The 14379-nt window shown below is 39.3% G+C and overlaps 1 protein-coding gene across 3 annotated transcripts in view; it reads left to right on the top strand.

Moving 5' to 3' along the window:
* The window catches only part of gba2 (glucosylceramidase beta 2), a 34446-nt gene extending 29206 nt beyond the window's left edge, over window positions 1–5240 (top strand). For all 3 annotated transcript variants that reach the window (XM_021614905.3, XM_021614907.3, XM_021614906.3), the window contains 2 exons: window positions 293–484; window positions 4014–5240. In XM_021614905.3, the coding sequence (XP_021470580.3) occupies window positions 293–484; window positions 4014–4322 (501 nt within the window). In that variant the 3' untranslated portion in view covers window positions 4323–5240. The remainder of the gene's footprint in view (window positions 1–292; window positions 485–4013) is intronic.
* Window positions 5241–14379: the final 9139 nt, after the last annotated feature.

The following is a 14379-nucleotide window of genomic DNA, read 5'->3' as shown; positions in this document are numbered from 1 at the left end:
GAGGAACATTTTGATCCTGATCAGACTGATGTTTCAACCTCCATTGGTCTAGTAATGATTGTACTAGGATTTTTATCAGATTTCTCTTACTGATTGGAATGTGACTTTGTTGCTTACATTATCGCGCATTCCTTTTTTATCTGGCTGATTATGTAAAGTGACAATGCCTTAAAGTGCTTAAAATGACTTGAAATATTATTACTGTTAATGACATCCTGACTCAACATAGCATTCTGACCACACTGATTGAATCTAACTACACAAACAAAACAATGAACTACTTCTCCCCCAGGCCTTTCCTAAGGAGAAGATTTGCAGTGCACTGAAGTCTGTGTTTGACCTGAACGTGATGAGTTTCGCTGGGGGTCAAATGGGTGCGGTCAACGGTATGAGGCCGGAGGGGGTACCTGACCACTCCAGTGTCCAGTCAGACGAGGTGTGGATCGGAGTGGTGTACGGACTGGCTGCTATTATGATCCATGAGGTGAGTGAGTGAGAAAGTCAGTATGGGGAGAGGGGAGGGAAGCCTCCTGACCTTTTCAACAAACCTTTTTTAAGTAACGAGGCTGCAATGAAAACTAATGGGACTGTGTTGACATCAAAATCTGGTGTGTGAACTATTTAAGCGTTGATTGACATGGTAATGGCACTATAGTATTGGAGAAAAGTTGAAAAAAACTGACCCCTCTGACGCTGTACGTCACAATGTAACGTGTCATGGCGTAACGTATAGCACGCATAAAGCAACTAATTCTGTCTTACAGCCTCTCTCCACCAGGTGAAGCACTTCTCTCACCATTTAAAAACAAGAAGGGGACAGGGTAGTCATTTTTTGCGTCATCACTGCAAGCTGTCATGACTCTCAAAAGCCGCTGTTTACTTCTGAAGATCATTTTAGCACCACCCTAAAAACCCAATTCAAACCTCCAAATATAGTAGTCTTTATAAATATATATTTATAGTAGTCTTTATAAAGTCTTATGTTTTATTTACATTTTAGAGGGGATAAGTTGGACAGATCGAGTGAAAAAAAAAGTTTCCCCACACGACATCTCTCCTTCTCACTATCACGCATTAGTTTTGTTTCCCCACACGACATCTCTCCTTCTCACTATCACGCATTAGTATCGTTTCCCCACACGACATTTCTCCTTCTCACTATCACGCATTAGTTTTGTTTCCCCACACGACATCTCTCCTTCTCACTATCACGCATTAGTATCGTTTCCCCACACGACATCTCTCCTTCTCACTATCAGGCATTAGTTTCGTTTCCCCACACGACATCTCTCCTTCTCACTATCACGCATTAGTTTCGTTTCCCCACACGACATCTCTCCTTCTCACTATCACGCATTAGTTTTGTTTCCCCACACGACATCTCTCCTTCTCACTATCACGCATTAGTATCGTTTCCCCACACGACATCTCTCCTTCTCACTATCACGCATTAGTATCGTTTCCCCACACGACATCTCTCCTTCTCACTATCACGCATTAGTTTTGTTTCCCCACACGACATCTCTCCTTCTCACTATCACGCATTAGTTTCGTTTCCCCACACGACATCTCTCCTTCTCACTATCACGCATTAGTTTCGTTTCCCCACATGACATCTCTCCTTCTCACTATCACGCATTAGTTTTGTTTCCCCACACGACATCTCTCCTTCTCACTATCACGCATTAGTTTTGTTTCCCCACACGACATCTCTCCTTCTCACTATCACGCATTAGTTTTGTTTCCCCACACGACATCTCTCCTTCTCACTATCACGCATTAGTTTTGTTTCCCCACACGACACCTCTCCTTCTCACTATCACGCATTAGTTTTGTTTCCCCACACGACATCTCTCCTTCTCACTATCACGCATTAGTTTTGTTTCCCCACACGACATCTCTCCTTCTCACTATCACGCATTAGTTTCGTTTCCCCACACGACATCTCTCCTTCTCACTATCACGCATTAGTTTCGTTTCCCCACACGACATCTCTCCTTCTCACTATCACGCATTAGTTTTGTTTCCCCACACGACATCTCTCCTTCTCACTATCACGCATTAGTTTCGTTTCCCCACACGACATCTCTCCTTCTCACTATCACGCATTAGTTTCGCTTCCCCACCTGCCATTTTTAAAAAGACCCGACGGAGCTCATTGCCTTCTTGAATCATGCAGTGACGGGCATCATGTAGTGGAGGTCAACCGATTATGATTTTTCAACGCCGATACCGATTATTGGAGGACCAAAAAAAGCCGATGCCGATTTTTTATATATATATATATATATATATATATATATATATATATATATATATATATATATATATATATATATATATATATATATATATATATATATATATATATATATATATATATATATATATATATATATATATATATATATATATATATAATAATAATAATAATAATGACAATTACAACAATACTGAATTAACAATGAACACTTTTTTATTTTCACTTAATATAATTCATAAATAAAATCAATTTAGTCTCAAATAAATAATGAAACCTGTTTAAATAATGCAAAAACAAAGTGTTGGAGAAGAAAGTAAAAGTGCAATATGTGCCATGTAAGAAAGCTAACGTTTAAGTTCCTTGCTCAGAACATATGAAAGCTGGTGGTTCCTTTTAACATGAGTCTTCAATATTCCCAGGTAAGAAGTTTTAGGTTGTAGTTATTATAGGACTATTTCTCTCTATACCATTTGTATTTCATATACCTTTGACTATTGGATGTTCTAATAGGTACTTTAGTATTGCCAGCCTAATCTCGAGAGTTGATAGGCTTGAAGTCATAAACAGCGCAGTGTTTGAAGCACAGCGAAGAGCTGCTAGCAAATGCAGGAAAGTGCTGTTTGAATGAATGCTTACGAGCCTGCTGCTGCCTACCACCGCTCAGTCAGACTGATCTACCAAATAATATACTTAATTATAATATAATAACACAGAAATACGAGCCATAGATCATTAATATGGTCAAATCCAGAAACTATCATTTCGAAAACAAAACGTTTATTCTTTCAGTGAAATATGGAACCGTTCCGTATTTTATCTAATGGGTGGCATCCTTAAGTCTAAATATTGCTGTTACATTGCACAACCATCAATGTTATGTCATAATTATGTACAATTCTGGCAAATTAATTACGGTCTTTGTTAGGAAGAAATGGTCTTCACACAGTTCGCAATGAGCCAGGTGCTGCTGCATATACCCTGACTCTGCTTGCACAGAACGCAAGAGAAGTAACACAATTTCCCTAGTTAAAATAAATTCATGTTAGCAGTGATTCAACGATAAATTAACAGGCATCGATTATATACAACGCAGGACAAGCTAGATAACTACACATGGTTGATATTACTAGTTTAACTAGTGATGGTTTTGATTGTTTTTTATAAGATAAGGTGCTAGCTAGCATTAAACGTATCTTGGCCCCTTGCTGCACTCGCATAACAGGTAGTCAGCCTGCCACGCAGTCTCCTTGTGGAGTGCAATGTAATCGGCTATAATCGGTGTCCAAAAATGCAGATTACCGATTGAAATAAACTTAATCGGCCCTATTTAACAGTCCATTCTGATTAATCGGTCGACCTCCATCATGGAGGTCTCGTCATTGATTTTGTTGGAAAGGGGAGAAATTGTGCTTTACAATGGTATTGATAATTACAGTTGATCTGGAAGTATTATGTTTTTTGTGTGCTAAAATAAGGTCAATTTTACGGACCAGCGCGATATACAAGTGAGTTAGTTCACGTTATTACAAACTTCTTTTTGCTCAGTCTGTCATATCAGTAAAATCAACAAATAATACAAAATTTAACATTTTCAGATATGACATCCAATCCTCTCCCATCTTACACATTTCAAACCAAAATATCTTACCTCTAAACCCACCTCTATGTACTATGTCAATCCAATCGATTTATCAATTTACCAATCATGGAAAACCAATATCACACCTCTGAACCCCTCTCTCTGTGTCAGGGTATGTTGGAGGAGGGTCTACGTACAGCAGAGGGCTGCTACCGGACGGTGTGGGAGCGTCTGGGCATGGCCTTTCAGACCCCGGAGGCCTACTGTGAGAAGGGCATCTACCGCTCCCTGGCCTACATGAGGCCTCTCAGCATCTGGGCCATGCAGCTAGCCCTGGATACCTCACAACCACGAGACCAGGCCCCCAAGACCACCACCACACCTACTGACCAGGCCCCCCAGACCACCACCACTATACAAACTGAGACGGAGGGAGAACCCGGACAGAAGGAGAGTCAGGACCAGGGTCACATTCCGTAGTCTAAACGTTATCGAAAGTAGCTGATTGCACCACAGAGACTGAGTTGCTGGGACAGGGACAGAGGGGATACCAGAGGAAGATCTCAAGGCGAGAGAGGACATGAGGAGTATACAATTCTCTTTCTCAAAACCCATTGGATGAGAAAACCAGAGGTCCCTTCCCTCTGACCTTCTCCCAATGGGTTTTGAGAAGGAGGGGATGAGAGAGGACATGAGATTACAATTGAAATCTTCCCAATGAGAGGAGAGTCTGGATCAGGACTATGTTCAGAAGCCTAAATGTTGTTGAAAGATGCATATAGAACTGTTATGAATGGACCCGAGATTAATTATTCTACGTCAGAGAGGGGTGTTAGTTCTACGTAACATATTTATATCAGAAAATGCCACAATGTTGTGCCCTGCTGAACACGTCCCTGGACCAGACTGGTGTGGATGAATAGAGACCCCAAAAAAAGGGTTGTCCCAGAACTGAGGCAGTTGAACTGAAGTACAACAACATTTGATTCTCTAAAGATTTCAAGTTCCAGAATCTAATGACTGAACCTTGCCCTCTGGCTGTCTGTCATCTCATTCTACATGGAGTTTACAATGCAACATCCTGTTCCACTGGTTGTCTCTGTAGACACACACACACACAACCATAAATACTCAAGCTTACATCTACAGAACAAAACAAGCTCATATGCAAAGTGTGACAATGACACTGTATATCACTGTAGCAGCTATAATCAAATTAGTCTTAATTTGAATGAGAATGAATATGTTTATTATTTCAGACTTCGACTGGCAGGTTTAACCAATGGTAGACAGAGTCTAGAAGACTTAGAATGAAGACTTGATAAAAATCGGTATTTGAAGATTGTTATTCTTTATTTCTATGTTTGAATGCTGTATAAATTGTTGAAAAAAACAAAAGTTGTCTGAATCTTTTTTTTTTTTTTACTGAGTTTTGAAGTGATAGGGGGGAAAATACATACAGTTCAAGGAGGGGATACTGCCCATTACTAATGAGGACTGAGCGTGTCCTGGAATTCAACCAATGCGCATCAGTTAATCACACAACATCATCCTGTTCCGCCTGGTTGTCCATTTAAGTACACACTAGGGACTGTCATGGGTATTTGAGTTTATTCAAGTTTTTTTCTAAATGACATTATCATTGAGACATTACATACAGGGATATACCATGACAATTGAAATTATTTAATAAAACAAACTTTTGAAATTAGTTTTGATGACTGGTAAAGTGTTTTTTATTTTTATTATTTACGTTTTTTGAACGTTGACTAGCCGGATACCAGGAGGGGAAAAAAAGTAATCTGAATCGTTAAATAATTAAAAATGCCCATCCCTAACAAACACACACAATACCAACATTTTCCAATAAACCAGTCCAGCGCACACTTTAAACACACATCCAATGAGACAAATACATTCATTTGAACTTTCTGAATGTATTGTTCCACAAAGCAAATTTTTGCCCATGCCTATTTCTGGCCGTCAAGCCAGATTATTACATATTGATGATCTGGTCCTTCGAGCCGGATTCATATACGTCATATACGATGGCCCTCAAAGAACTTCACTGGACTTTAAGCAAACTGGAAACCACATATCCTGAGGCTGCATTTATTACAGCTGGGGATTTTTACAAAGCAAATTTGAGAACAAGGCTACCTAAATTCTATCAGAATATTGACTGTAGTACTCCTGCTGGCAAAACTCTGGATCCCCGCTACTCTAACTTCCACAATGCATACAAGGCCCTCCCCCGTCCTTTTTACAAATCTGACCACCACTCCATTTTGCTCCTCCCTTCCTACAGGCAGAAACTTAAACAGGATGCACCTGTGTTAAGAGTCTAATGCGCTAACCAATTGCGCCACAGAGACTAAGCTGATAGGGCTCGGACACACGTGGAACAAGGACCACGGTCATTTGATGGAAATCACTCCTCCGTTACATGGCTGCAAAAATTCTACTATCTTATCCAGACAGAGAAATATTCAGCTTTCAGTCATAATTGTATGGCAAAACAGAGGGGTAACATCCAGATCTGAACAGATGTTTAATACGTGGCTTATCTCAAAGACAGGCGTTTAAAAAAATAGATTTTCCATGTCCTTCCCAACCCCTGTCTCCCGCTGACAGGCGGGGATACTGACAACAATACTTACGAGGACTGTGTGTGCTGGAATTCTACCCATGCACATAAGTTAAAGATGTCAGAGCATCCCTTGTTCCACTGGTTGTCCATATTAGTACACATACACACACTAGGGATGATCACTATTATTTGAATATTCGTTATTTGAATAGAAACGCATTGGGCTTATCCTGGACCGATTTTGGAGAGAGTGAGACTTCTCATTTTGCTGGAAGGGTCTGAATACTCGCTAAATATAGCGTCAAAGTCGCTAAATTGACTCTATACACTAATTATATACACAAAGTTATACAGTATACGGCAGTGGTTCTTAACCTGGGTTCTATCATCTTATCCAGACAGAGAAATATTCAGCTTGCAGTCATAATTGTATAGCAAAACAGAGGGGTAACATCCAGATCTGAACAGACGTATATACTACATGGTTTAACTTAAAGATATATTTTATCTTTAAACGCTATCAAAACAAAAAAACTCCCCGTGGCAAAACTCCCCAAGGCAGCCTGAAAAGTAGCAGAGTTTTTCGTTAGCCTCTTACCAATAAAAGACGCTGGACGGGTCTGAATACTCAGCGTCAAAGTCGCTAAATTGACTCTATACACTAATTCAAAATTTCACAAAGTTATACAGTATACGGCTATCCACTCACTGCTCTAGAATCTAGGGAAAAACATGGCAATTCAAGAGGGGTGCTAAGAAAGCAATGCCAAAACGTTGTTTTCTTTGCCCTATTACATTATAAATCACATATAATGAATGTAGATTGTTCTCTATAATATTATAACCTTAATAGTAATGTGTTGATGAAATAAGAGCGTTAATTTGCTGTGACCATTGCTAGTGCAGACCGCACCACTCTTGGTTGTATCTCATCCATATTCATTTTTTAAATTACACTAGGCAAGTCACTTAAGAACAAGTTGTTATTTACAATGAAGGCCTACACGGGCCAAACCCGGACGACGCTGGGCCAATTGTGCGCCACCCTAAGGGACTCACAAATCACAGCCAGTTGTGATAGAGCCTGGATTCAAACCAGGGTGTCTGTAGTGTCGCCTCTATTTCATTTTGGGATGGGTAAATACAAGTGAATATATTCATGAAAGTCACCTTGTCTGGGAGAAATTTACACGGTTATAAAAATGTCACGCCGGGGTAAGCTTACGCAAAACACTCACCTCATTTGAAGTGTTACCAAAATCCCCATTGGGAAAAATGTATGGTCGAAAAACAATTGTAACCATTTTCATGTTTGACTGCTAGGTTTTATGGGTATTATGACTCATACTGTGGTCATCTATTATAGATTCTTAATTGAAGGTCCGTTAGCCAGATCGATAACAATGACATGGTCCTTTGAGTGAGATTTATATTTTCAAAACAGAACGGTCAAGATCTACAGTAATAAAACAACAGACCTTTGCCACCACCATCCATTTTACAAGTGGGTTAAACGACACTGTAGAGTAGCTATAGTGGAGTAAAGACAAGTACTGAAGGTCATTTTACAATGAGGCTTCTCTCACAAGCAGAAGTAAAACGAAAATAAAAATCTTACCTCCCCGTCGGGGAATTGAACCCCGGTCTCCCGCGTGACAGGCGGGGATACTGACCACTATACTAACGAGGACTGAGTCTATGCTGGATTCCTACCTATGCAGATCACTTCAGTTAAAGCAACAGCATCCCCTTCGTTGTCAACAAAAGTACACATTTAGACACGCATACACACACAATAGACTATCACGGTTATTTGAATATTCAAAAATCCGAACAAACCTCAGTATTCCTTTACTTGTGTGCGTGTTCATTTGACCTTTTTTTTCTAAATTAAATGATCATTGAGACATTATTACATACAGGGATACACCGTGACAATTGAAATTCTTTATTTAATAAAACAACAGTTGAACTGTTGATTTTTTGGAGCTAGCGCATTTAGTCCTCCAGTAAACTCTGACAACCTATTTTCTCCACTTCAAATAGAAATTACTGTCGCGTACATAGCCACGGTTCCACAAAACCTGACCCAGAGCAATGCAAAACACTCACCAGAAAGGTAATTTCAAACAGAATTCATCAATCATGGCGAAAATCAGACTTCTCTTTCACCGTTGCTGTTAGCCAAAAACTACTGGAGAATTGCAGCCTGTCCGTTGTGGTAGCCTGCCTTTGACGTTTGTGTCATTCTGACTTGTCAAGTGTTTTTTTTTAACTGCGTTTTTCAATGTCGACTATCCTGATAGCAGAAATAATGTCATATTATCCGAAGAGTGAAATAATTTCAAATGCCCATCCCTAACAAACACGATACCAACATGTGTCGACAAACAAGTCCTGCGCACACTTTAAACAACGAGACAAAATATATTCATTTTAATTTTCTCAAAGTTATACATAATGATATACAGTGATTTATCACAATGGGGTTTCTGAAAATGAAAATAAGCTCTAGCAGTAACAAGAGTAGACAATAGATTCTGAATTTATTGTTCCTCAAACCAGATTAATATATACATACATACACATATACAGTACCATTTAAAAGTTGGGACACACCTCCTCATTCAAGGGTTTTTCTACATTTGTTTTACTATTTTCTACATTGTAGAATAAAAGTGAAGACATCAAAACTATGAAAAAACACATGGAATCTTGTAGTAACCAAAAAAGTCTTAAACAAATCAAAAGATATTTTATATTCTTCAAAGTAGCCACCCTTTGCCTTGATGACAGCTTTGCACACTCTTGGCATTCTCTCCACCAGCTGCACCTGGAATGCTTTCCAACGGTCTTGAAGGAGTTCCCACAAATGCTGAGCACTTGTTGGCTGCTTTTCCTTCCCTCTGCGGTCTAACTCATCCCAAACTCTCTCAATTGAGTTGAGGTCGGGTGATTGTGGAGGCCAGGTCATCTGATGCAGCACTCCCATCACTTTGCTTCTTGGTCAAATAGCCCTTACACAGCCTGGAGGTGTGTGGGTCATTGTCCTGTTGAAAAACAAATGATAGTCCCACTAAGCGCACACCAGATGGGATGGCGTATCGCTGCAGAATGCTGTCGTAGCCATGCTGGTTAAGTGTACCTTGAATTCTAAATAAATCGCCAACAGTGTCACCAGCAAAGCATCCCCACACCATCACACCTTGTCCTTGCTTCACGGTGGGAACCACACACACGCGGAGATCATGCGTTCACCTACTCCTCGTCTCACAAAGACAGAGCGGTTGGAACCAAAAATCTCAAATTTGGAGTCAGGCCAAAGGACAGATTTCAACCGGTCTAATGGCCATTGCTTGTGTTTCTTGGCCCAAGCAAGTCTCTTCTTATTATTGGTGTCCTTTAGTAGTGTTTTTGTTTTTACAGCAGTTTGACATTGAAGGCCTGATTCACATAGTCTCCTCTGAACAGTTGATGTTGAGATGTGTCTGTTACTTGAACTCTGTGAAGCATTTATTTGGGCTGCAATTTCTGAGGCTGGTAATTCTCATGAACTTATCCTCCACAGCAGAGGTAACTCTGGGTCTTCCTTTCCTGTGGCGGTCCTCACGAGAGCCAGTTTCATCATAGCGCTTGATGGTTTTTGCGACTGCGCTTGAAGAAACTTTCAAAGTTGTTGTAATTTTCTGGATTGACTGACCTTTGTGTCTTAAAGTAATGATGTACCGTCGTTTCTCTTTGCTTATTTGAGCTGTTCTTGCCATAATATTGACTTGGTCTTTTACCAAATAGGGCTATCTTCTGTATTCCAGCCCTACCCTGTCACAACACAACTGATTGGCTGAAACGCATTACGAAGGAAAGAAATTACACAAATTAACTTTTAACAAGGCACACCTGTTAATTGAAAGGCATTCCAGGTGACTGCCTCATAAAGCTGGTTGAGAGAATGCAAAGAGTGTGCAAAGCTGTCATCAAGGCAAAGGGTGGCTACTTTGAAGAATCTCAAACATCAATATATTTTAATTTGTTTAACACTTTTTTGGTTACTACATGATTCCATATGTGTTATTTCATGTTTTTTATGTCTTCACTGTTATTCTAAAATGATGAAAATTGTCAAAATAAAGAAAAACCCTTGAATGAGGAGGTGTGTCCATATATATATATATATATATATATAAATATATATATATATATACAATAGATTTAGTTATTAATTTATATATATATATATATATGTATATAACTAAATGTATAACTAAATGATATAGTCTGTCGAGCCAGATTAATATACAGTGGTGTAAAGTACTTAAGTAAAAATACTTTAAAGTATGAAAATTGGGTACTTTTTCTACTACTGTTATTTATACTTTTACTCAAGTATGACAATTGGGTACTTCTTCCACCACTGGTAATATATAATGATGATATGGTCCTTGGAGCAGGATGCTTATCTATATACAAAAATATGTTTCTTTGAGCCAGATTTTCCATACAGAACGGTCAAGATATACAGTAATAAAACCACAGGCCTTTGCTTTCAAATCAAATCAAATCAACGTTTATTTGTCACGTGCGCCGAATACAACAGATCTAGTAGACCTTACAGTGAAATGCTTACTTACAGGCTCTTAACCAATAGTGCAAAAAAGGTATTAGGTTAACAATAGGTAAATAAAGAAATAAAACAACAGTAAAAAGACAGGCTAGAAACAATTGTTCAGGAGTCTTATGGCTTGTGGGTAAAAACAAGGTAGAAGCCTTTTTGTCCTAGACTTGGCACTCCAGTACCGCTTGCCATGCGGTAGTAGAGAGAACAGTCTTTGACTGGGGTGGCTGGGGTCTTTGACCATTTTTAGGGTCTTCCTCTGACACTACCTGGTGTAGAGGTCCTGGATGGCAGGCAGCTGAGCCCCAGTGATGTACTGGGCCGTACGCACTACCTACCCTCTGTAGTTATTTATATACCCAATCGGGCCACCGTCTCCCATTTTTACCAGTGGTTTCAATGCAACTGTTCTCATGTTGTATGTTCAAACACATCAATCAAATCTTTAGATTAACAGTCTAAGGCTCAAAGCAATAGCGCCACAAACATGGAGTTGGTAGAAAGCTGACCTTTGACCCCTGGCTGTCTGTGATCTCATTCTATATGGATTTTAGATATATGGTGAAGGCCACTGACACCCATTTTACTAGGATGGAAAATATCATACTCCTCCTCTTTTACATTTAACAGCTCACCAATCACGTCTAAAAACAGAATACAGGACAAGTCAGTCACACACGGAGTCAAATTTACACTAGAGGAAAGTCTTCTGACATCACAGAGCTCAACGAATGGAAAACACTCGTCCCTGGGTGGGCTTGAACCACCAACCTTTAGATTAACAGTCTAACGCGCTAACCAATTGCGCCACAGAGACTAAGCTGCTAGGAGGAGGACACACGTGGAACAAGGATCACGTTCATTTCATGGCAATCACTCCGCCGTTACATGGTTGCAAGAATTCTATCATCTTATCCAGACAGAGAAATATTCAGCTTTCGGTCATGATTGTATAGCAAAACAGAGGGGTAACATCCAGATCTGAACAGACGTATATACTACATGGTTTAACTTAAAGATATATGTTATCTTTAAATGCTATCAAAACCAAAAAACTCCCCGTGGCAAAACTCCCCAAGGCAGCCTGAAAAGTAGAAGAGTTTTTCGTTAGCCTCTTACCAATCTTCTGTATTCCAGCCCTACCCTGTCACAACACAACTGATTGGCTGAAACGCATTACGAAGGAAAGAAACTACACAAATTAACTTTTAACAAGGCACACCTGTTAATTGAAAGGCATTCCAGGTGACTGCCTCATAAAGCTGGTTGAGAGAATGCAAAGAGTGTGCAAAGCTGTCATCAAGGCAAAGGGTGGCTACTTTGAAGAATCTCAAACATCAATATATTTTAATTTGTTTAACACTTTTTTGGTTACTACATGATTCCATATGTGTTATTTCATGTTTTTTATGTCTTCACTGTTATTCTAAAATGATGAAAATTGTCAAAATAAAGAAAAACCCTTGAATGAGGAGGTGTGTCCATATATATATATATATATATATAAATATATATATATATACAATAGATTTAGTTATTAATTTATATATATATATATATATGTATATAACTAAATGTATAACTAAATGATATAGTCTGTCGAGCCAGATTAATATACAGTGGTGTAAAGTACTTAAGTAAAAATACTTTAAAGTATGAAAATTGGGTACTTTTTCTACTACTGTTATTTATACTTTTACTCAAGTATGACAATTGGGTACTTCTTCCACCACTGGTAATATATAATGATGATATGGTCCTTGGAGCAGGATGCTTATCTATATACAAAAATATGTTTCTTTGAGCCAGATTTTCCATACAGAACGGTCAAGATATACAGTAATAAAACCACAGGCCTTTGCTTTCAAATCAAATCAAATCAACGTTTATTTGTCACGTGCGCCGAATACAACAGATCTAGTAGACCTTACAGTGAAATGCTTACTTACAGGCTCTTAACCAATAGTGCAAAAAAGGTATTAGGTTAACAATAGGTAAATAAAGAAATAAAACAACAGTAAAAAGACAGGCTAGAAACAATTGTTCAGGAGTCTTATGGCTTGTGGGTAAAAACAAGGTAGAAGCCTTTTTGTCCTAGACTTGGCACTCCAGTACCGCTTGCCATGCGGTAGTAGAGAGAACAGTCTTTGACTGGGGTGGCTGGGGTCTTTGACCATTTTTAGGGTCTTCCTCTGACACTACCTGGTGTAGAGGTCCTGGATGGCAGGCAGCTGAGCCCCAGTGATGTACTGGGCCGTACGCACTACCTACCCTCTGTAGTTATTTATATACCCAATCGGGCCACCGTCTCCCATTTTTACCAGTGGTTTCAATGCAACTGTTCTCATGTTGTATGTTCAAACACATCAATCAAATCTTTAGATTAACAGTCTAAGGCTCAAAGCAATAGCGCCACAAACATGGAGTTGGTAGAAAGCTGACCTTTGACCCCTGGCTGTCTGTGATCTCATTCTATATGGATTTTAGATATATGGTGAAGGCCACTGACACCCATTTTACTAGGATGGAAAATATCATACTCCTCCTCTTTTACATTTAACAGCTCACCAATCACGTCTAAAAACAGAATACAGGACAAGTCAGTCACACACGGAGTCAAATTTACACTAGAGGAAAGTCTTCTGACATCACAGAGCTCAACGAATGGAAAACACTCGTCCCTGGGTGGGCTTGAACCACCAACCTTTAGATTAACAGTCTAACGCGCTAACCAATTGCGCCACAGAGACTAAGCTGCTAGGAGGAGGACACACGTGGAACAAGGATCACGTTCATTTCATGGCAATCACTCCGCCGTTACATGGTTGCAAGAATTCTATCATCTTATCCAGACAGAGAAATATTCAGCTTTCGGTCATGATTGTATAGCAAAACAGAGGGGTAACATCCAGATCTGAACAGACGTATATACTACATGGTTTAACTTAAAGATATATGTTATCTTTAAATGCTATCAAAACCAAAAAACTCCCCGTGGCAAAACTCCCCAAGGCAGCCTGAAAAGTAGAAGAGTTTTTCGTTAGCCTCTTACCAATCTTCTGTATTCCAGCCCTACCCTGTCACAACACAACTGATTGGCTGAAACGCATTACGAAGGAAAGAAACTACACAAATTAACTTTTAACAAGGCACACCTGTTAATTGAAAGGCATTCCAGGTGACTGCCTCATAAAGCTGGTTGAGAGAATGCAAAGAGTGTGCAAAGCTGTCATCAAGGCAAAGGGTGGCTACTTTGAAGAATCTCAAACATCAATATATTTTAATTTGTTTAACACTTTTTTGGTTACTACATGATTCCATATGTGTTATTTCAT

Source organism: Oncorhynchus mykiss, chromosome 9 (assembly GCF_057628025.1).
Source record: "Oncorhynchus mykiss isolate SJ-2025 chromosome 9, ASM5762802v1, whole genome shotgun sequence".
Classification (NCBI taxonomy): Eukaryota; Metazoa; Chordata; class Actinopteri; order Salmoniformes; family Salmonidae; genus Oncorhynchus; species Oncorhynchus mykiss.
Note: the sequence above shows the minus strand (reverse complement) of the source record. Positions and strands in the feature narration are given on the sequence as shown.